Source organism: Pan troglodytes, chromosome 11, assembly GCF_028858775.2.
Source record: "Pan troglodytes isolate AG18354 chromosome 11, NHGRI_mPanTro3-v2.0_pri, whole genome shotgun sequence".
NCBI classification, from domain to species: Eukaryota; Metazoa; Chordata; class Mammalia; order Primates; family Hominidae; genus Pan; species Pan troglodytes.
In genome coordinates this window covers 75,128,448-75,153,341 of record NC_072409.2, presented here as the reverse complement: position 1 = coordinate 75,153,341, position 24,894 = coordinate 75,128,448, and the positions used below count along the sequence as shown (strand labels likewise).

At 42.2% G+C, this 24,894-nt stretch overlaps 1 protein-coding gene across 18 annotated transcripts in view; it reads right to left on the bottom strand.

Annotated features, from left to right (window-relative positions):
• NTRK2 (neurotrophic receptor tyrosine kinase 2) overlaps nucleotides 1–20,906 on the bottom strand; it is a 358,176-nt gene extending 337,270 nt beyond the window's left edge. For 6 of the 18 annotated variants that reach the window (XM_001135326.5, XM_001135401.5, XM_009456797.4 and 3 more), the window contains exons 1-4: nucleotides 20,266–20,655; nucleotides 19,628–19,749; nucleotides 19,163–19,371; nucleotides 18,091–18,674 (exon numbers count right to left, since the gene is read on the bottom strand). In XM_001135326.5, the coding sequence (XP_001135326.1) occupies nucleotides 18,091–18,302 (212 nt within the window). In that variant the 5' untranslated portion in view covers nucleotides 18,303–18,674; nucleotides 19,163–19,371; nucleotides 19,628–19,749; nucleotides 20,266–20,655. Of the gene's footprint in view, nucleotides 1–16,879; nucleotides 16,961–18,090; nucleotides 18,675–18,829; nucleotides 19,372–19,627; nucleotides 19,750–20,265 lie in introns of those variants that run through there. The other 12 variants (XM_063787833.1, XM_016961048.4, XM_054658055.2 and 9 more) reach the window with 6 other exon arrangements.
• Between the last annotated feature and the right edge of the window lie 3,988 nt (nucleotides 20,907–24,894).

Here is a 24,894-nt window from a genome sequence, read left to right as displayed (position 1 = left end):
TAATGCTTTTCTATTTTTCTATTATTGCCCACTTTTCCAGATGGGGAAACTGAGACATGAAAGCTTTAGTTACTAGTCCAAAGTAGCAGTGGCAGACCACACATCCTAGCGGAGCCCTTAACCCACCAATGTTACAACAGGAATCACTCCCCTACACAAACTCCCAAAGAAAATGGAAAATTAATCTGTCAATCCATTATGCATGTCTACTGACATATTCAGTAATTTTTCAATTCAGGAAAAAAGACATCGTGAGGAAAGGAACTTTTCAGGCACAGTTTTTACAATCTCAGGATCCTCCAGGGGTCCCAGTAAAAAATAATAGTATTTAGCCACAATTAGCTGATTCTTGAAACATTACATTTAGACCCAGAACTTTCAGGGGCAATAATAAAATCCATATGGGGAAGAGAGAAAGGGGGAAGCTGGTAGCTAATGACGTTTAACAATTCTCATTGACTGCTGGGGACAGATCTATGCTTTGCTTGTGATCTGCTTTGTCTATGATAATATCACAAAACTTGATGGGGAGGAATCCAGTATACTCTGTCCTTGTTGGGAACATGGAGCCCCTGAAGAGAGGGTGGGGCACTGAAGTGTAGGAACCATCTGAAGAGCCTGGCCACCCCCCTACACACTCCCAGGACATATGCCCTGCACTTGCCCTGATCCAGAGCATCATCATCATAGCACAAAAGCACAATGAGGCAGAGGCCAGGTCCACAATGCAAAGGGCCGATCAGCCTGGTCCATGGTACCTTTAGCCCTGAGCATTGGGCCCAGGTCCTTTGGAGTCCATCACTCTGTTCTCCTTCAGCAAGTGCTTCCACATGAGGCAAGGAGTCCACAGAGCCAATAGGATGCTCCTTCCTGGATCTCACCCTTCCCCAGGATCCCAGAATTCCCTACTCAAAGACCCTGAGTCCACTCCTACAGCCTGAGCAGGCCTTTTCCTTGGATCCATCTTCCTGAGGGTGCACCAAGACATGGATATGCACACACCAGGTACAGCAGTGTAAGGGAAAGGGGGAGGTCCAAGGTTGATGTCTATGGTGGTGTTGATAGAGTTTGGGTGTGTAGGCCGAACTGTCCATGCACCTGCCTATGAGGTCCCTTGTAGTTTTGGGGAGAGAGAAAGGTAGGGCCATCTGACTGGGGGCTCTGTTTGTGCCCTTGAAACAGACCATAGAAAAGGTATAAATGGTAGGAGCTGGCCTAAGTCTTGTCACCCAAGACCCAGGAAAGTACCAGGTGCAAAGACGTGTTCAAAACTGATTTGCTGATTGAGTAACCAAATGAATGAATGCATGAGTCAGTCAATCAATCAATCAATATAAGCATATATAAAAGTTAGTTCCTGTCTTCAATTTGAGCTACCCATGGGAAAAGATGACTTTGCCAACAGAGTATCTATTGCCTTCTGAACTGTATGTGTACAGATACAAAATGCAATCAAAGGATGGTAATGACCACGTGGATTCTAGGGTAGACTGGGTAAGTAAGAGGCTCTATAGTACCCTCAAGACACCAGGAATTTAAGCTCCAGGCGACACTTTTTATTGGTGGGAAAGCAATTCCTCCGCAATAGAGGAAAATCCAGGGGAAAAGAATCACTCCAGGGTTACCTGATCTCCAACAAACAAATAGGTCTAATGAGAAAGATTTGTGCAAATGAGACAAATGAGACAGCCAAGAAGTTAAATCCTAGAGGGTCACCTAGGCTTATCGTGAGAGCCAATGACTCAACTCCAAAAATAAGACTTTTCTCATCAGAGTTAAACATTTTATGTTGGTTCCATAATTCCCATTCCAAAACCAGGCACAGTGGCTTACACCTGTAATCCCAGCATTTTGGGAGGCCAAAGGCAGGTGAATCACTTGAGCCCAGGAGTTCAAGACCAGCCTGAGCAACAGGGCGAAACCCTGTCTCCACAAAAAAAAGAAAAAAACCCGTCAAATACATAATTCCCATTCATTTTTTAAAATTTAACTTTCAAATACACATGGAGTCTAAACCACTTTCATTTGTATACATATTATGAATATACTGATTATATAAGCATAAATAAATAAAACATCAATAGATATGATTTATATTATTTATCTTAAGAAAGAATTATCTTTTTTATTATTCAACACAATTTATTAACCTATAGACTTCTCCACTCTATTTTAAAAAGTCTTCTAATCTCATATGTCTATCAGTTGGGTTTTTTGATGAGTTTTGCAAGCACCTATCAAAACTTCTCAAATGTCTAATAGCGTTAATTTTTATAAATATAAAGGAAGCCCCATGAAACATTCATAGGATCAGCCCAATGCATTTTTACTGCAAAAGTGCAAAAGTATATGTATCAGATGGTACATTAAACTAGACCTGACACATTATCTTTTTATACTCCTGATGTTTGCAATTCTTTGAGAAAAATGAACAGCCTCTATCATCCGTACTCCAAGAAGGATAAATCACATCCGAAATCTCACACCAGAATTGCCTTTTAAGTGAAGCCCCATAAATGCAGTCGCAGGGAAAACTGCAATTGATCCACAAGGATATCCATTATTAGCTATTACCTAACAGAAAAGGCACAAATCTTTCTCATTAGACCTATTTGTTTGTTGGAGATCAGGTGACCCTGGAGTGATTCTTTTCCCCTGGATTTTCCTCTGTTGCTGAGCTTGTGTGCTCTGCATCTCTCTTCATCTGCAGAACGCCCTCATCCTCCCCTCTCTTTGCTGTCCCTCCTTCCTGTTGGATATGTAATCAGCCTGCCTCATCAAGGCTTTGCCTTTTTTCCTTTCCACAATTAATCAATCTCTTGCTGTGCATGAACTAACACTGTGCACTTTAATTCCATAAAGGTCATTTATATAAACAAACATCTTAACTTGATAGCTTGAGAAAAATTATGTCTAGAGATTTACATATTGATGACCCAGAGACCAACTAATACTCTTATTTAGAGTTCTAGATGATAGATTTATGTGTATATATATGGGGGTGGGGAGAAGGTGCTCATGAGTGCATATCCGCGTGTATTTGTGTAACACAGAGAACTAGGATATTGTGCTAGATGCTAGGAAAGAGCAGTAAACAAGATCCATATGTCCCTGCCTTCATGCAGTTTATGTCCTAACGGTGTGTACAGACAGGTGCACAGGCACACACTGATGATACTAAGTGACCTACGCTGCGATGTGAAACACAGGGGGCTATAAGAGCATGTAGTGGAGGGGACATAGACCAGGTGTAGAGGCAGAGGAAGCAACATCACAGCCAAGGCCTAAAAGATAAGCAGGAGTTAGCCAGGGTAGAAGGCAGAGAGGACAACCTGGAAGATAAGTGAGAATATAGCTCAGTAGATAAATTGAAAACTCAGAGTGGCTGTATCATGGCATCAAACAAAGGTAGAGGCATGAAATGAGGCTGAGAAATGGCTTTGAATTTGAGGACAAGGGGCTTTCAAGACTTGATAAGAAGTTGTCAGCCTTTGCTATATAAGTGTAATGCCATCTTTGTTAAAAACACCACTATCAAGCAGGGGAGCTAGGCAAGCAGTTCCTAAAATTCATGTGGAATAATCATCATGCTAGAATCATCCTGAAAATTCTGAAAGAAGACTGATGAGTAAGACACTAATACTTCAAGTAGACAAAAAAAAAAAAAAGAAGAAGCTGTGGGAGATAAAATTTAATGCTGGCATGTAAATAGACAGACTGATTAATGGAATAGGCTAGATCCCTAAACAGGCCCAAACACAAAGGTAGTCCTGCCATAGAACCAAATTGCTATTTTAAATTAGCGAGGGAAAGATAGCATTACATAACTAATAAGATCCAGAAACTGATTGGCTATACTGAAAAAAAAAATAATAAAACAATTGCTACATCATTCCATATATTTTTAAAATTTAGATAGACAAAAGCTTTAAAAGTAAAAACATATAATAGTAAAAGTAGTAGAAGAAAATGTAAAATTGCTCATTTTATACTCTTAGAAAAGGGAATAATCTTCTTAGCCACATCTACAACATAGAAACAAAAAAAAATAAGCTTTACTAGAAAAAAACTTAATTCTGCTTCACAAAATAGGAGGAAGAGGAGGAGGAGAAAAAAAGAAATATCATAATCCATAACTGACATTAGAAGACAAGCAAAACATTAGGCGAAGTACAAATTTTATTATTTTTTGAAAAGGCCACCAATTCAATTAAAAAAGAAAAGGGCTAAGTTCACGGAAAAAAAATACCAATGACTTACAAACATACGAAAAGACTTTCAATTTGAATCATAATTACATAATCACAAAATACAGCAATTGAGGTACTATTTCTCAGGAAACTGGTTGACAAAGGACAAAAGGTTTGATAACAAAAAGTTCAACAACAAATAGTACTGGCTTAATTGTAGGAAAGCAGGCACTCCCAGTTTCTGTGGGAGAACAAAATGATGTGACCTCTTTGCAAAACAACTTGGCAATATTTACTTAAAAATCACAAATATTACTGAGCCTCAGAAATAACATGACACATCTACAACCATCTGATCTTTGACAAACCTGACAAAAACAAGCAATGGGGAAAGGATTCCCTGTTTAATAAATGGTACTGGGAAAACTGGCTAGCCATATGCAGAAAATTGAAACTGGACTCCTTCCTTACACCTTATACAAAAATTAACTCTAGATGGATTAAAGGCCTAAATGTAAAACCCAAAACCATAAAAACCCTAGAAGAAAACCTAGGCAATACCATTCAGGTATATGCATGGGCAAAGAATTCATGACTAAGACATCAAAAGCAATTGCAACAAAAGCCAAACTTGACAAATGGGATCTACTTAAACTAAAGAGCTTCTACACAGCAAAAGAAACTATCATCAGAGTGAACAGGCAACCTACAGAATGGGAGAAAATTTTTGCAATCTACACATCTGACAAAGGTCTAATATCCAGAATCTACAAGGAACTTAAACAAATTTACAAGAAAAAAAAAACATAAAAAAAGTGGGCAAAGGATATGAACAGATATTTCTCAAAACAAGACGTTTATGTGGCCAACAAACAGATGAACCGAAGCTCATCATCATTCTCACTCATCATTGCATTAGAGAAATGCAAATCAAAACCACAATGAGATACTATCATGCCAGTCAGAATGGCGATTATTAAAAAGTCAGGAAGCAATAGATGCTGGCGAGGCTGTGGAGAAATAGGAACGCTTTTACACTGTGGGTGCGAGTGTAAATTAGTTCAACCATTGTGGAAGAGAGCATGGTGATTCCTCAAGGATCTAGACCCAGAAATACCATTTGACCCAGCAATCCCATTAAAGGGTATATACCCAAAGATTATTAATGATTCTACTATAAAGACACATGCACACATATATTTATTGCGGCACTATTTACAATAGCAAAGACTTGGAACCAACCCAAATGCCCATCAATGATAGACTGGATAAAGAAAATGTGGCACATATATGCCATGAAATACTATGCAGCCACAAAAAAGAATGAGATCATGTCTTTTATAGGGACATGGATGAAGCTGGAAGCCATCATTCTCAGCAAACTAACACAGGAAGAGAAAACCAAACACTGTATGTTCTCACTCATAAGTGAGAGTTAAACAGTGAGAACACATGGACACAGGAGGGGAACATCACACACCAGGGCCTGTCAGGGGTTGGGGGGCAAGGGGAGGGAGATCATTAGGACAAATACCCAATGCATGTGGGGCTTAAAGCCTAGATGACAGGTTGATAGGTGCAGCAAACCACCATGACACATGTATACCTATGTAACAAACCTGTACATTCTGCACATGCATCCCGGAACTTAAAGTAAAATAAACAACAAGAAAACACACACACACACACAAATCACAAATATCTTGCAATTTTCCTGCAATTCAAATTCTAGGAACATTTCCTATAGATAAAATTATGCATGTGATGTTAGGAGGTGGGGCCTTCTGGAGGTGATTAGGTCATTAGGGTGGGATGAGATTAGTGCCCTTTATAAGAGAGGCCAGAGAGAGCTTACTTGTGCCTTCTGCCATGTGAGGACACAAGTAGAAGGTACACACAAGAACTTGTACACTGGAGTTGTCCAGTAAGAAGTTGGTTAAATAGAGTCTATTCATCCAGTGGATTTCTGTGCAGCTGGGAAGAAAATAAGGTTGGTTACATATGTTTATCCAGAAACATTTTTAAGATACATCGTTAAGTGAAAAACGACCAAGATGTAGAAGAGGGGGTATAGCATGCCCTCATTTGTGTACAAACTAAAAAGACCTATATATGTGCTATATATGTAAGACAAAGATTTCTGAAAGGGGACCGACACAAAATAAAATCAGTGGTTGTTATCGGAGAGAGGAGCTGAGGGATTTTAGAGGGTGGGAGTACATGGTGGGAGGGAATTGCCTGGGCTCTCGAGGTCGAATTTGGGCAACAAGATTGGAGTAGACAGAGCCCTAAGAGAGACATTAGATAGGATCCTATCCCTAACTATGCTCTGCTTTACCAACGGGCCCAGGCAAACTAATAAACCTGACAGCCCCTCAGAGGCTGCCAAAACCTCCCCAACTTCTTCAGAGTGAAGGTACACTCTTTGTAACAAGAGTTACAAAGTGTATTCATGGTACACTCCTTTGCGCTGCTTGCATTTCTGATCACTTTCAAATATTACTTTAAAAAATATAATTACCAGCTAAATTCCATACAATAAAGTTAATGCATTTCAGAGAGAAGATGTGCAAAATCACTTTAAGGAATTTGAAAGGCTCCCAGGCATGAGAAGCATTGGTTAAAGGCACTAACCTTTCCAAAGAAAGAATACATCAATCAGCATTGGTGTTGGGCAGTGAATGAAGGAGAGGAAAAGGAGTGTCCATCCAGGGGATACAAGTCTGGGCCAAAGTACTTCAAGTTCTACATTCCCTTTGTGAAGGCTCTCCCATTATGGAGATGGATGCCTCAGGCAAGCTTAGCTTAATGCCATTTAACATTTTAAATGCAAAATTAAATGCCCTTGCTCTAATTCCAAGATCACCAAGCAAGCTTCCAGTTATAATTTGTTCTTTTTTATAGAGCTGCTGGTGTAGAAAAAGACTGTTATGCTGATCTGTGCATTCTGGTCCATGTAATAGTTAGTTATATGCCTCTTTATATAGCAATATAGTAACAATTTTGTTCTATTCTTTAAAAACTGAAACAAAAATAAACAACTTTAGGCATTATTTTAAGAGACACTGGGAGCCAGAGGGTAATTATAAGCAGTGACAGGATAAGATCAGCATTTCAGATAGACCGCTCCAGCTACAGTGTGGCGTATGGGCAGAGAGGGGACAAGACTGGAGGCGGGGATGCGAAATAGGAAGCGATTGCAGCATTTTAGGCAAAAGATGATGATGGCATGAATTATATTGTTTTTATGTTAAGTACTTATTAGATGTTTGTTCCCCGTCCCCCGCTCCCACACACTGCAAGCCTGGTAAGAAGAGACCAGGGCAGTTTTTCTCACCATATCCCATGTACTTAGCTAGTGCCCAACATAGAGAAGACCCCAATCAATATTTGTTGAAAGAATGATTGAATAATGTCAGTGGAGATATTAAAAATTAGATTTAGGAAATACTTAGGAAAATGGATTGACAAGACGTAATATGTGAATGAGTGTAGGGGTTACAGAGAAGGAAGAGTCACAGTTTGTGGCTTGTATTACTGAGTGGATAATGGTGCCATTTATTACAATAGGGAACACTGGCAATGGGTTTGGGGCAACAATGAAAAATTTTGTTTAGAAATGAGAAGTGTGACACACTCTCCTGTATCTGAGAGGGGTATTGCACACATGAGTCCAAAGGTCTTCACTGATAATTGATGGGGAAACAGATTAGGTCATCATTAGCACAAAGAAGGTAACATAAGTAATGGATGAGGGTGATGTAGCCCAGAGATAGCCCAGGAAGTGAAGCAGCCATAGGACAGAATCCCAAGGGACATAAACTTTTAAGGTCTGTTTTTAAGAGCAGAGAAAAGGGAACCGACAAATAAAGCAAACAAGTAGCATGCACAGAGATAGAGGGAAAACAAGAAAAGTGTGGTGACACCAAGGCCAAAGGAAAAGGATGTTTCAAGAAGGAGGGAGTGAGAAATGAAGCCAAGTTCTGCTAAGAAGTCAAGTAAGATAAGGACCGAGCAATATGGCCCATGAAGGCTTCTGGGGACTATGGTGGAGTGAGTTTGAAAAACAGTGGAATGGGACTGGTGTAAGAGATAGGAAAATAGACATAATGAATACAGATCACTCTTCTAAGATCTGGCTTTGAAGGGAGAGGTACTTTAGTCAGGAGCAGAAGGAGAGGGAGGGAATCACACTAAAGAAAAACTTTTCTAAGATGGGAGGAACATGAACCTGCTTCAATTCTTATCTTAAAATGTGGAACAATAGAAAGAAACAGAAAATACAGGTATGTGAGAGAGGGAAAATTGCTGATAGAAAAAAGCTCGAGGTTGAGTGATTAGCTTCAGCTGAAAGGCGCTCCAGCCCTTCCATCGTAACTGGTTGCAGATGCAAGTTGCAGCTTACTCTAATGCAGTATGAGTGGAGGTGGCCCCAGGAATATCAAAAATTATTTGACAGAGAGAAAATAATGAAACTCAGCTGGATTACTGCTACCATAGGAAGTAAGGATTGGGAATTACTCACATCCCATCTACACATCAATGCCTCCCACTGTTGGGAGTGTTTAGATGTGTATGCATCTGTCTCTTGCTAGATATAAGCTGCTCAGGGGCTCCTTGCCTCTGCAGAGTACCCTATTTGTTGGACATCTCCATGTCCTCAATAACACTAGTGACACTGAACTACTGTTTGCATGATGGCAGCCCATCTACATGACAATCAGGAAATGTGACAAACTATTCCACCAAGATGAAAAGACAACTTGATGAGCAGAAAAATAAGATTTGATGTCCATGAAAGCTTCTGCTCTTGGGGGTCACAGAAAACAGAGACTAACCAAAGAGGTCAGTTAGAAAACTTGCCAGAGCCTCATCCACAGAAGTGGGCCAGGAATGGGCTGAAAAAGTCTTGAACACTACTCCCAGGGAAAAAAATAAAAATTTGTTTCTATTGGTGGGAAACCATGGAAGGGCTGTCACCCAGGATGGCAGGAAGCTGGTGACCTGCAAAACCATCCAGCCTCAACGGCAGAGCTGGACTTAAAGAAAACCTACAGGTCAGGTTTCTGCTGTTTAGCCACCAAAAGAACTGAAGCAGGCTCTTGTTTGCCCCTGGAGTGGAGGCAATGGTGAATTCTTGAACAGAAAAGGAAACACTAGTGCTCATGGCTGACTGATTCAGAACCACAGAGTCTTTCAAGGAGTAGCATGCATGAGTGTCACAGCCTCCAGGTTCAAGATGAAATCAGTCAGGCTGGTGAGGTCAAGTGGCTCAACCAAAATCCCAGACCCCGATACTGTCAGAGAGTGGGTATCCAAAATCCTAGATCCCTGACCAGGGCTCCTTTCAGTTATACCACGTTCCTATACTTTGTCGCCTTTCCCACTGTGTTAACCTTACCAAGCCAGGTTCAGTTGAAACAATGATGGTCTGCCCACAGGTCGTCCACCAGAAAAAAGTACACAAGTCAAGATTTCTTTACAATCCATTAAAGGGGGTTTACAGCCAAATGATTGTTTGTATATGTATGTCTGTGATTTGGGAACAGAGGAGAAGGGGATAAGAAACACCACCAGAAACAGAAAGAGGCTGAAGAGTTGCAAAGAGAAAGGCCAAACCCATGCACCTTAGTCCATGTGGGCTGCTAAAATAAAATATCTTAGACTGGGTAATTTATAACAACAGAAATGTATTGCTCACAGTTTTAGAGGCTGAGAAGTCTAAGATCAAGGTTCTGGGAGGTTTCATATCTGGTGAGGGCGCATTCCTCATAAATGGCACCTTCTATGTGTGTCCTCACATGGCAGGAAGGACAAACAAGCTCTCTGGAGTCTCTTTTATAAGGGCACCAATCCCATTTTGCCTTTATGTCCTAATCAACTCCCACCTCTCAACACCACTACCCTGGTGACTGAGTTTCAACATATGAATTTTGGCAGAATACAAACATTCAAGCCATAGCACCAGACGCACACAAGAAATATCCAAGGAGCAATATCATCTATAACATTCTTTGAGTTTGGGTGGTAGCAGCAGGGTTTTGAAGTAAAATTGGGAGTAAACTAAAAACAGTGTTCTGGTTTGGGGTTTTGTTTTGTTCTTTGGAGAAAGACACTTGTTTTGTTTTGTTTTGTTTTGTTTTGTTTTGTTTTGTTTCACCATAGTTGTGTGTTTTTTTGTCACACCTTACCAGGGAATCTAGGGGCTATGATGTCAAGCTCTCTTGCCCAGCACCCTCCACCCCTACACATGCATCACACAGAGGAATAAGCCAAGCCCAGAAAAGAGAGGTCACTTGCCACACAGTGAGCAAGAGTCAGACAATTCGGGCATAGGCCCCTCTGCCACCTCACAGCAAGGGACTCTGGGGTACATGAAGTAGAAACAACTCTTGTTACAAAGATTAGCGTTGAGAAGATCCTTTCTTTTTAAATTGCACTATATTGCAGAGGTTGAAACCAAAATTCCAATACCTTTCAGTTTTGTTTACATTGTTCATTTATGTTGAGAAGATGTCAAAGAATCAGAAGATAGACACAGTGGGTCTCTGAGTGACCAGGTCGGCTAACAGGGTCAATGCACTAATGCTCAAGTACTTCTCTCAAAGAAGACAGCCCAACCAGATCCTGGCCAAGGGACATCCAGAATGATAAAAACAAAATTAAAATAGTGGTTTAGGGAAGCACATTCTCAATTATTCAGAAAATTTTACAACTCAAGATAATTAAGTTGAACAAATTACACATGGCAGAGTTTTATACACAGATTTATGTATTGATGAAAACACGGTACACACATACAACATTATGGTGTGTGTCTATGTGTGTGTGTGTAGACAATTCTTGGGATATGAAGATTACAGGAAAGGATGGGATGCTAAGTAGTAACTTGTCCTTATTTGACATAAAAAAAAGGAACTCTAAATGGTGTGTGATTATTAACAGTTTTATTTTGTATAAGAAGATGCCATATTACCAAAGGCAACCAAATCATTTATCTCTTCACAATATATATCAGACTGCTCAGGAGCTGAACAGGAGAAGAGGATAGGGGTGGGGAAGACAGAAGATGAAGCACCAGCCCACCTCCTTCCCACTGCATGAAGTTTAATCTGTGAACATGAATTCAAATCTCTAGACCTCTCCTAGAATTGCCTTGGCTCTCGAGGTCAAATTTGGGCACCAAGGCTGGAGTAGACAGAGCCCTAAATGAGACATTAGATAGGATCCTATCCCTAATTATGCTCTGCTTTACCAAGGGGCCCAGGCAAACTAATAAACCTCACAGCCCCTCAGAGGCTGCCAAACCTCCCCACCTTCTTCAGAGTGAGGCTGTAAACCTAAATAAGCAGATGTCTGTAAAGGGCCCTTCACATCCCATGGGAGCAAATCTTCATGCAACCAAAAATATGTCTCAGAAGGGTGCTTTTCCTGGAAAGGTCTCAGAGCAGAACACGAACAACACATAAAATGGTAGCTGGATGAATTTTGGATGGGAGCCAATAATCCTGAAGTTTGCTCACTGGCTCAGCCACTGAGACTGGTCATCAATCTTGAGGCATTGAGAAGTCAGGGGGAAGAAAGAAGTCAGGGAATAATAAGTACTCTCTGGCCACAGGTCTTTCAGGGCAGCTAACACAGACCTCATCGAAAGGGCTGCGGGTTTCTCCACTTACATAAGCACCCCCGACTGTGGCAAAGACTCCAGGGGCAACAGGTTTCATTTCACTCTGTCTGCTCTGCCCCTCTTCTAACGCCAATCTGCAAAGATGGCCCAGCAGGCCCAAGGTTAGCATACCTCATTGCTGCCAACTCATGAAGGCTTTTCTCTGAAGCTCAATTTTTTTGTGTATGAATTGCCTAAAGAAGAGGAACACTTCAAATTTAACACACACACACACACACACACTCACACACAGTAAGCTAAACAGAAAATATATTTCTTCCTATATGAAGATAAGATGATTGCTTTCAGATCAGTAGCTCATGCACTTTTCAATTACTTGGTCTCTCACAGAGATGAGTTTGCACAGACTTAGCCATGTTAAACTTGTCTCCCCATTTATGGTGGTTCTATTAGGTTGGTGCAAAAGTAATGGCAAAAACCGCAGTTACTTTTGCACCAACCTAATAAAATGATGAGCCAGAATTAGGCGGTCTGTTTGAGAACACAGAACAGAGGGGAGGCACCCTAAAGCAAAGGCCCCCAGCATTCATTTGGATGCTAGGAGAAAGAGTTTCTAGTTCCCACAATGCTGTTAATGAGTCGGCCTTGGGCAACTTTCTTCACTGCCCTTGATTTTTGCAAAGAAGAGGCTGAAGCAGATCATTTCTAAAGCCCTTTCTCTTTCTGAGGTTCCGATTCTAAGTGACCCATCTGAACACTGACCCTGTGACCTTGGACTCATCAGACCAGTACTAACATGCCGCTAGCCCTGTTAGCAGCTCACATTTAAAAAGACATGGTTTGAGGGAGTTCAGAGCAGACACTGAAAACATTTCCACATAACACTCTGACACCAAAGGTCTTCAGATTCACACACTGCCAGACCCCGAGCACCTTGTATCATGCCCTTCCTTCACAGCTGATGTATACACTTTCTTATCTCCGTGACTGAGGCTTCAGGGAACTTCAGAGCCTTGAGAAACTTGTCTGAGCATCAAATCCAAAGCCCTCAGTTTACATGTGACAAGCTGAGGCCCAGAAACATTAAAAGGCTGCTTCAAGATCAGGTAACTGGGTAGTGACTGGGTAGTGGTGACGTTAGGATGAAGTTCCAGGTCTCCTGACTCCAGTTTTCCATGATATGCTTTTTTATTTTTATTTTTTGAAACACATAAGGAATAAACTTAGTATCTACACATTGCTTTTCTTTGCAAGATTTTTGTAACTTCGAGCACATTCACTCATCCATCTCCCAGATCAATATTTATAACTTCCCAGTCCTTTGGACACCCCAGAGAGCAAAGTAAGTGGTGAGAAGGCACCCAGTTATATGGGACCTTTACTTTTCTAATGGAGATTGATCAGCAATCAAATGTGAGCTAAAATTATCAGGCCACAGTGGAGCTCAGATCTTTGCCATTTGAGGCTTGAGGTGGGATTTGTTTTAAAATAGCTCAACCAAGTAGACTATAAAAATGATTGATCAACCATAAATAATCCAAGATTCAGGGTTTTTTTTCTTCCCTCTCTCTTTCTCTCTCTCTCTCACAAACACACATCAAACAAGTAAAAACTTTGCCATGCCTCAATAGTCTCTCCCCCAAATCCTCCTATTGATTACAGGCATCAGAAGCAACTAAAAATTGGCATTGTTCCAAGGGGCAGGTCTTTCATGTCACATCCTACGCTATAGCTTTTGAACCTACAAGAAACTCTCTAGAGAAGTGGTAAAGTTAGCCAGAGGGATAAGGCCAGTTTATGGTATTCAATAATGGTTTGATAATGTTTTTTTCCCTAGCAGGCAAGATGACCAATGAGTTAAAACTGGATGCACTTGCTTAACACTCAAGGCAAAAAAAAAAAAAAAAAAAAAAAGGAAAGAAAGAAAGAAAGGAGAAGAGAAAAGAAATTCAATTCCCCTTCCCCAGCTAAACAAACACACTAGTTTTTATAATCCTATGACCTAGATATAGTCAAAGAGATCATACAGAATATTACTAGGGAGAAAGAGACCTCAACTCTCAGCTGTTCAGCCAACTCTTCAGCTTAGAAAACGTCTTTATAAGGGAATATTGAAACAGACACAAACAGAGGTTTATGGGATAGAAACAGTGAGAGACCTTAAACAGACCTAAACTTGACACTAGGGAACTGGGACCACATTGCTTCAACTTCCCATTACTTGCTTGTAATAACATAGAGCCCAGGCTCTTCTCTTAACTCCAGCGTTCTGAATTCCCATAAGGAAATATCACTTTTCAGAGAAGAAAAAAATCAAACCCATTTTCCTGTATAAATAATGGGTGATGGAAGGGGAGGTAGAAGAAAGTAGGGTCAAAAGGGTCACAAGGCTTTTCCACTGTTTTACCCAGGGTAACAAAAGTGTCCATATTGCAGAGATTGAAGGTATGAAACTAAAACGACTCCACACGGTTGTGCCAAGCTGATGTCTGTAAATACCTACACTATGAAGACAGCATGTTCTCAACTCCAGCTTGCAAGTTGTATTAAATAATGAATGATGTAAATTAGACAGCCTTATTTATTAACAAGTCTAGTGTGGCTTATGTAACCATGCTCCAAATTTAAATACATGGCTCTTAAACGCATATAAGACACAGTCCAAAGTTCTAAAACCCCCAGTGGAGGGGCTGAGAAGTAAACATCAGAGTAATAAAAATTGATGCCTTTCACTGAATCTTTGTGAATGCCAGGATTTTTTTTAAGTACAATTAATTGCAATGGCAAAGCTTATTAAAGTAAGAGGGCCAAAATCAATGTATTAATGACACAACATTACAGCTGCTTAACCAGGCCAACAATAAATTGCACATAGAGTCTGTCATAGGAGAAGCTTTGAATTCTATTTAGGTTGTGCTAAGAGGAAAAATATAAGGCTGATCTCAAATATTACCCCCAAATCAGAGAATACCACTGGAGAAATTCAAAAAAATGATCCCTATTAGTCTTCATAAAGCACGTGCAACATAAAAATGCATGCCCTTCCACAGCAACATGGATACACAGAACACTACTGAACCGTAAGATGGTACATTTTAGGTTATGTATTTTTTTTTACCACAGCTAAAAAAAATGCATGACTTCTTTTGACTGTGCCTTTTACCACTTGGGTGAAACAGAACTTGTCCTTTGCAATGCACTTTGGCACTTAATACAACTGGGATTTAAACGGCCAGTTACATAATTCCAACAACAGGCTTCACTCTTGAATTCCATTGCATATGACATTGGTACTGTGTTTAAATTCATTTTAACACTGCTGTGGTATAACCATTTCCAAATAACAGGAGCTGCCACTCAGCAGTGTGATGTTGAGCAGGCGTGATACATACCTATAGATAGATATTGATCTAGTTATGTCACATTAGTGGGCAAAAAATATAAAACAGGTACTGTGATGGGAAGATTTTTAATAAAATAGGTTCAATGACTCTGAAGACAAAATGTCAGCTTAGCTTAAAGCATGCATGTAAAAACAAAACAAAACAAAAGATCCTACCTCTTGGTTAATCTATACATTTTTTTTTAATGCCCCGCTATTTGTGTTCTTAGAACCCTAAGGGCACGATGGTTTAATATATAGATGCTAAAAGATACACCATTTTTGAATGATATGGTAAACCGTTGTTTCAGCAAGTTGTGTGTTGTTAATCACAGTTTATTCACCACATTATTTCTATTTTTAAAAAATAGACGCACGTAACTTCAGCTACATACCACTAAACCAGAACTTTACAACAGGTTATTTTAGGAATACCACTGGGCCTAACAACAAAGTTTTAAAATATGTATAATTTGGTTCCAACTGTAGCTGGTATCCACTGGACAAGAATTTAAAAGCTATTCAAGCAAATATTAATATGTAAGAAAAAGAACATAGATGGTGTCATATAAGGATGAGAGTGAAACAAGCGCATCCACTGATGTCATTTTTAGGTCAAAAAAGCAGAATTCAAAATAATTGCATGGAGTACTTTCCAAATAAGTATTGTCATACGAGTTACAGACAAAGGCACTGGGGCACAAACTGGCTGGGCTCACACAAAGCTGAGATAGAGCAGAGAAACATACTTTGTCTCAGGACTCACATCTACCCAGCCAGACTAATATTACTAACCTAATTCCCTGTTCTCAACAATTAGCCCTATATACCTCTCCAATCCCACAACCCCAAGAGGTTTTCAAATCAAAAGGGAAAAAAGTTAGAGTAGAAATTAGAAGTGCCACGATTGAATGAATAACTATGACACATGCTTTTGTAAATATTTTTAAAATCTACTTTGAAAAAGCTGAAAATAGGAACCTGCCATCAGATATAAAAGAAGCAACAACAATTGTGAGGACAGATATAAGAAAGCTCTGCTGAAATCAATTGATTTCATATACGTCAGGCAGCTAAGATCAGGAAGGTCTGAAATAATAATTTTTTAGATTTAAAGATAGTTTTATTTCCTTTTTCTCAGATCATGGCCTTAAAATTATCAAACAGAAAAAGTGAAAATGATCAGCCCTATCTTATTTCTTTCTTCATTATATGCATCTCTCACCTAAAACAGAATTTTAAAAGCACCACCACACACACACAACAATATCTGACTGTGGAAGGCACTCCCCATAATCTCAAAACAGTCAGAAGCACTCTGAATTCCATATGGCCTTCTCCATCTAACTACTGACACCCCATCTCATGAAAAAGATTCTGACAAAAGGCCACAGACTTTGGACCAGCCTGGTAAGCCTCAACCAGCCCAGTCCAAGACCACCACAGTTGGGGCCCTATCCACCCTTGCTCTCTGCTCTTGGCTCCTGCTCTCCTTGCCAAAAAGATAGAGATCCTAGCACCCTGGACTCAGCCCGACAGTTGGCTGCTCCCGACACATCTCAGCTATGCTAGGCCTGAACATTCCCCTCTGCTCTGCTGTCATTTCCTTTTGCCTGAGGCTTACACCATAAGCATCAGCAGCAGAACAGGCAACAGAGACTAGGAAGGTCTCTTACTTACATTAAAAAACAGGTTATCTTGGTCAACTACGTTGGCAGAAACATGGTTGTATGTTTTCTGTGGAAGGAAAAATGCATGCGCACTCGACAACCGGAAGGCCACAGCCCAAGCCCCACTTTAGGGCTGCCTATCTCAGTATCAAACACAATAAGGAAAACTGGGAGAAACTTTGCCTTACAATCTTCCACGTATATGAATAAAATCTCATGTTAATGAGATGTATGGAATGACAGCATCCTTCAGGAAAAAAATGATAACAATAACAGTCCAGTAGAGGTGACACAGGAATGCTAGAGAAAGGACTGGCAAGTTCTTGCTTGGTGATGCGTTTGTCACAAAGCATCAGAAAAGGAGAATAGAAATACACAGTTCTGTTTCTTCAAGCCACAACAAGCTCAAACATTTCCAGGGACACAGAGGTCCAATGCTAAAGCCAGCCTTCATCAGAGTTCTACCCACTGCTTTATCATCCAACCTAGTCCTGGGAAATTATTCAATGGGCAATTAAGAGTTATAATCCAAGTGGTCTCAAAATCATATCTCTGGGAAGTCAAGTCCAAATTAAATTAGACCAGGCTTTTAGGCTTCCAACTATCATATTTTTTTCTTTTGAGCGAGTGCATTTCAACACTCAGAACTTCTCCTCTTACAGATCATTTTCAAGGCCATCTCTGGATGCCATCTCCTAAGCAAAATCCGATATATAAAATGAAAAGGGAAATTGGTTAACTTAAACCTCAAAAAAGATGTTAAGGGAGAGACTGTCACTTCCTTCAACAGATTTGGGAAAGTTAATTACTTTAACCTCTTTTCTAGTGAATATTAATGGAACTTCTAACACAACATACACACAGCACTTTATGAAACAAAAATGCCCAAAACTAAGTTAGTGCATACTGAAAGCCTAAAGCACACCCAGCAGAGCTTTGAAATATAAAAAGCATAGTGAGTTCCTTCCCACGAGGAATAAATATATAATCGGCATATGTATATCTATATTTGAAACTTATTCTAAAGTGTCACACTTCTCCCTGCACTAGCAGTCCCAAGCCAGTGAAACAGCAGGTAACTGAGAGATGACCCTGTCCTGCATTTCTTGTCTTTGACTTCTCCCCACTCTTGGGACAGCATTCACTTCCAGGACCTACCCACCTGGCCAGCTCGGGCCCTAGGGGCAAGGAGAAAAAGGAGGAAAAGCTCCAGGAACTCACATTTCGGTGATGTTCTCAGGATCTACACTGTTAGGCTCCAATCTCGGAAATGCCACGATGCCAGGAGAAGGGTCGCTGCACCAGATCCGAGAGGCACTGCATTTGCAGGACGTGGGACAGGCGAAAGCGGCCCTCCAGAAGCCCACAACCAGCCAGCAGAAGCCCCAGAGCCGCGCCATGGCGGGTCCATGCCACCTTATCCAGGACGACATCCCTAGCAGCCAGTGCCAGCCCGAGTGCCTGTCCCCGCGCTGCACCGGCCGGTTTCCCCCACCCGTGCGGGGAGGCCTTCCCTGCGCTTGCGGCTCTCTTAACTCCTCGGTGCTTGTTGCGGGCGCGCCGAGTCCAGCTTATCAGAGGCTGAGCTGGTCCGGAGCGAAGAGTGTTCCGGCAGGCGGCAGGGTTCACAGTGGCCCCGGCATAGCGAACCGCTTTACAGGGGGGCGCTACCGCTGCTCGGAGCTCCGCGGCGGCCGTCGCTGCATGGCCCGGCGCGCCGGGCACCGACCGGCGGCGCGCCCGGGACTCTCTGGGGCGCAGATTCCTTGTTAGATGCGAATGGGGGTCCGGTATGCACCTCGAGGCTGAGGACAAACAGACACGCGTAAGACTGAGCGTAGGACCCCCAACACCACTAATTGGGGCACTCTCCCTCTCTGCTCGCGTCATCCCCACCCCGACCCCAGCCCGGAGACTGTGGATGGATGAGTGCCCAGCTCCGGCCCAGGAATCAACTTGCCCCGCGATGGCACTGACGCCGCTGGAGCCACCAGTGTGCCCACTCTCTCTTCGAGCCTGAGGCCAAGGGAGGGGAGGTAGGGAAAGGGTCCCCAAGACAGGATTCCATGGTACAGGCCGGGCGAAGGACCCTTTAAAGGGGAATGCGGAGACTGCCGGCGGCTTTGGCTCCGCGACGGGGCCCCCGAATGATGCTGCAGAATCCGCCACGGCCGCTGGGTGCCGGTGGCGCGGGCAGGTGGCGCGGCACGTCCCACCTGGGGAGTAGCCGAGGCCGCCCCAGGGGGAGACAGTGAGGGCCGAGGCGACCGAGGGCACTATCTGCGCTGCTCACCGGGGCTCCGGCGCCTCACGCCCGCCGGCGGCGCCTGGGTCCAGGCTCCTGCTACCGCCGGGGACTGAGCGCGTAGAGCGCGAGCGAAGCAGCCAGCGAGGCTCCTGCTCCAACCCAATTCCGGGAGCCGCCGCCGCCGCCTCTGCTACTGCTGGCGAAGTGACGTGAGGGCTGACGCAGAGCAGGGGCAGAAACTCCAGAAAATTAGTCTGAAATCCAAAAACACACACACGCTCATACACACACAAACCCATAACACCCTCCAGACAAAAGCACCAGGGAGGGGAGGGGAATCTGGGGGCGAGCAGGGAGGAGGGAGGCATCGGTGCCACTGGCCAGAAGCAGACAGCAGCAGCATGTGGGAGTTCACACACGCGCGCACACACGCACACATCCTGGCCGTGTAGACATGCACGCGCGTGCGTGTGTGTGTCCGTGTGTGTGTGTGCATTTACATCCAGGTACCTCTAAGATGAACCGTTCCTCCGTTCGACGCCTCCCGGTCCCTAATTCACACCACAGTCTCTTCTACAATCGCGGTAGAGGCTGTCTCCCTTTTCGAAATGGAAACCGTGCTTGGTTCAGCTCTGAAAAATGCGCTGATTCTTATTATAGGAATCCTCCCTCCCTTCTCCCTCCCCGCGTTCTCCTTTCCCACCCTGCCTAAAAGGGAGGGCAAGCTATCCTAAAAATAAATAAATGTTGTAAACACCAAAACGTGTTCTGCATTGGTAACCAAGGATCACCGCCCCCATTCCGGGCCACCTATTTGGGGATCGGTGGTTTTGGAGGGGCTTCCTGTTGGTGCTTTTGCAGAGGGAAGGGAGTCTCCAAACACAATTCTAGCTCTCTAAGTGGGTCTTTTTCCTGCCGTTTTCTGCCATCACACGCCCGGGAAATAGAGACATGTGAGGGGAAGGGAGCGCGCCTGATGCGTATTCTAAATGCTCGGTGGCCACCCTGGCCTGTCCGATGTGTGGCGCCGCGTCATTTTCTCTCATCCTTTAACCTGACGGGATGTAGCCATTCCCAGATCGTGGATTCACTCCCCGCGATGCCCACCCCCACGTAGGGCATCCCAAGCCCTTGCTCCCCTGCCGTACCTTGCGCGTGTTCATGTGTGCGAGGGTGTGCGCGAACGCGTGCCCTGCGCCCGCGCTGCCCGGAGCACGATATGCATCCAGCTACGAAGAAGCCAGGCACGGGCAGAGCCTCGGGGTCTCACTAGGGACAAATTAGGCGATCCGGGAGGGTCGGGTGACAAACCGTAACTGTTCTGCGGGTGCAGTTAAATGATGGCTGCGGGGCGTTTGCAAGCCTCGTCTGAGAATCCGTCTTCCCTTTTGCGGCTGGGAATCTGTTTTTCCGCAGTCATTTAAAAGAGAACTGGGAAAATACACCGCAGTGCCTGACACTTCCGAGGGCTCTGGTGCCCCCGCGCGGGGAGAGAGCGCCCGGCACGCTCCGGAGCACCAGCCCACGGCCCCAGTCGCGGCGGGCACAGCGCTGGGGGCGCGCTCTGGCGCCAGATGCGCAACCAGCGGCGCCCGACGCCTGCGCGTCCCTGCCTGGCCGGTGCGCGGCTCTCCTGGCCTCGCCGAGCTCCTGCCCGGGGGAAAAAGGCGGGCAATCCTTCGCTCGAGAGAGAGCAATGGGTTGGAGTCTCGTTCAAAATATAGTAATAGTCACTGATCTACCCGCAGAGTTTGGGGATGGGAAGGATCAAGAAACCGAACGTTAGAGTGAATGCTCGGATCTAGGCCAAGCGTTAAATATTACGAAGGGAACGTAAAACATCTAGTGGGGCTTTTTTGTACAGATCCTGGGCGCTGAGTGTAACCGCGGGAATTCTTGGACAGCACCCAAAAATCTTGCTGCAGGTCCCGAAAGCAAGGCCAGCAGGTCTGTCTCACCACTGTCACTCGGCTGTAACACACATCGAGTGGTGAACGGCCAGGCTGAAGTTTACTCCTGAGCTGCGCCTCTATTCTCTACTAGGTGAGGACGCGCCAAGGAAGAGACGCCAAGGGCAAAAACGACCTGGTCTCAGACGCACGTAAAACTCCGCCTGTCTTGTCAGTGCCCCTTAAGTGGAGAAGCCCCTGAGGAACACTTGGGGAAGGAAGGAGTGTGTGCGTAATCACCCACATTTCTCTCACACTCCCATACTCTGAGCCCATTTTTCTAAGAAACGGCCCATTTTCGCCCTAGTGGCTGCAGCATGTCAATGCGGTATGGAGAATAGGCAGTCTTACGGTGGTTTGTACACCAGAAGAGTCTAATTATGTTGGAATATTTGTAGAGTTTCTATTAGAGTAAATATATGCTACTATTATAGTTGGATTCTAAATATATTCCACTATCTCCCACTTAAAATTAGGACTTGCGGTCCTACTTCTAATCACCCTACTTCTGCTGTACTATTTCAACCATAGCAGTTTGTCCTTTGGACAGATAATTTACTTATTATATATATTTTTAAAATTTCTCCCAGAAGAATGTGCACTCCATGTAGGCAGGGATTTTTATCTATTTTATTCATTGATATCTCTCAAGGACATGGTAGGTGTTAAAATATATGTGTATTTTTAATGAATAAAATAAAATAAAGGAGATCTCACTTTCTTAACCTCTAATTCTGCAAGAACCTGGATAATTCCCCCAGACACGCTCCTTCTCACCTTCACAATTTCAAATCTTCCTTGCGTTCTGAGTGCTCCCAGCACTGCTTAAAACCTTGCCTTACTTTCTGTCTCATTTAGTAGCCAGATAGGCTTCAGTACTGGGCCAGAGAGGGCCTCCTACTTATTCATGCTAGTAACTGAACACCTCCATGGACAGTGTCTAGAACACACTGGTGATCAGTAGCTATTTCTTAACTGATAGAACTGTGGATCTACCTCGATTTTAAGACCTATAAGATACGTCCCAGAGATCACTTCAAGGATTCTCAGATCACACCTTTGTAAGAGATGATGAACATTTTTCAGATGAACAATATAGAGATGACTTTTTTCTAGATCCCTTCAATGCAGGCATAGAAATTAAGTGCTGCAGGCTCCTACCTGCACTGAACCATGATGTACCTAGAGCAATGTTTCTCAAACTCTTTTGACCATGATCCACAGTAAGAAATGCCCTTTATATCACAACCCAATGAACACATACATAAAGGCGTATACTAACTAAAAAAGAAGTGTCATAATATGAAACTTACTTACCCTTAGTACATAAACTAATATATCCTTTTCTCTTCTACACCATTCCATTTTTGAATGCATGTAATAACTCAATACATTGATTTTAACATCCAATACTGAGTTGTAAAAAAATAAGCAAGAATACTGCCAACTTCTGATTAAAATGGAGTAATAGGGAACAGATTTGTTCTCTCAATCATATGACCAACACACTGAACAAAATATATTAAAGTTAAGACAATGGATATAAGACAATGAAGGTCATCATTCAGAGAGAAGGAACCCAGGCAGAGGCCATCTACCTAAGTTGAGGAGACTAGCTCAAGAGAAATCAAGGAGTGCAGAGTTCACAAGACAGAGTAGCAAAGAGAAGAGTATTGCCCAGAAAGAACTATGGACATCTGCAGAGGGTTCCTCTCAAGTATTCAGCATAGTGCTGATTGACACATGCAGGTGATAAAGCTATCTGAGGCCAGAGAAAGAAGCACTGAAAAGATTAAAGCGAATAGAGTTTAAAAAAATCAAAAGGAAAATGTAAAACACTATGTATCAGAATTTGTGTGATACAACTAAAGCAGTTTTTAGAGGGAATTTTATAGCACTAAATTCCTGTATCAGGAAAGAAGAAAGATCTCTAACCAGTGACCTCAGCTTCCACCTTAAGAAATCAGAGGGAAAAAAAGAACAAATTAAACACGAGGTAAGCAGAAGAGAAGAAATAATACAGAGCAGAGTGGAAAATAATGAAATAGAAAACATAAAACCAATAGAGAAAATTAATTAAATCAAGAGCTGGTTCTTTGTGAAGATCAATAAAAACAGCTAGTCCAACTGATCAGAAATAAAAAAGAGAAAACACAAAGGACCAATAACAGTAATGAGAGCAATTAAAACACTGAATATTTTATAGATATTAAATACTATGGATATATTGTGAACAATTTTATGCAAATAAATTTAACAACTTAAATGTAATGAACATATTCTATGAGAGATAAAAAGCCAATGAAACTCACTATAGAAGAAACAGATTACATAAATAATCCTATATCTACTGTAAAACTTGAATGTCTGGTTTAAAACTTTCCACAAAGAAAACTCCACTCCCAGATGGCTTCACTGGTGAATTCTACAAAACAATGAAGGAAAAAGAATACCAATTTCATACATACTCTTCTAGAAAAATGAAGAGGAAGAAATACTTTCCAATTCATTTTATGAGGCCAGCATTACCTTGATACTGATATACAAAAACATTACAAGAAAAGAAAACAACAGTTCCTATTAATGTCAGTGCTAACATTCTAAGCAAAATTTCAGTAAATTGATTTCAACAATACATCGCACATCCAAAAACATCACGAGTAAGTGGAGTTTGTCTCATGAATCCAAGTTGATCTCATGGGGGCAGAGGGTTGACCTCATGGAGGCAGAGGGAGAATGAGGGTTACCAGAGTCTAGAAAGTGTAGTGGGGGTAGGGGATGTTTTTCCAAAAAGCAGTTATAAGACAAGGAAATCCACTTTCACCATTTCTACTCAATATTGCATTGGAGATTTTAGTTAGTTCAATAAGTCAAAAAAAGAGAAATAAAAGGTATTCAGATTGGAAAAGAAGAATTAGACTGTTTTTTTTTAAACATACAACGTTGAGTCCTATATAGAAAATTTAATAGAATCTATGAAAAAGCTACTCATACTAATAAATGAATTATCAAGTTTGCATAATACAAGATAACTATTTACAAATCAGATATATTTCTATATACTAGCAACAATCATGAATTAATTTTTTAAAAACTACAAATTACAACAGCCAATCAACAATACAAAATACTTAGAATTAAAGCACAGTCCATAAACAGAAAAACATAGATACATTGGATTTTATAAAGATTAACAATTTCTGCTTTTCAACAGATACCGCTAATAGAATGAAAAAAAAGCCACAAAATGTAAGAAATATCTGAACATTTGATAAAGTCATATCAGAGTATATAAAGAACTCTCAAAACTGAATAATAAGAAAACAACATTTTAAAAGTGTGTAAATGTGTTGAACATATACTTTACCAAAGAAAATATGCAGTTGGCATGTAAGCACATGAAAAGATGCTCAACAGCATTAGTCATTGAGGAAATGCAAATTAAAACCACAATGAGATAGCTACACACTAATTGGAATGGCTAAAAATTTATTTATTTATTTATTTATTTATTTAATTTATTTTTGAGATGGAGTCTCACTCTTTTGCCCAGGCCCGAGTGCAGTGGGGCAATCTCGGCTCACTGCAAGCTCCGCCTCCCGGGTTCACACCATTCTCCTGCCTCAGCCTCCCAAGTAGCTGGGACTACAGGCGCCCGCCACCGCACCTGGGCTAATATTTTGTATTTTTAGTAGAGACCGGGTTTCACCGTGTTAGCCAGGATGGTCTCAATCTGCTGACCTCGTGATCCACCCATGGAATGGCTAAAATTTTTAAAAACTGACCATACCAAGTGTTGACCAGAATGTGGAGCAACTGGAACTCTCA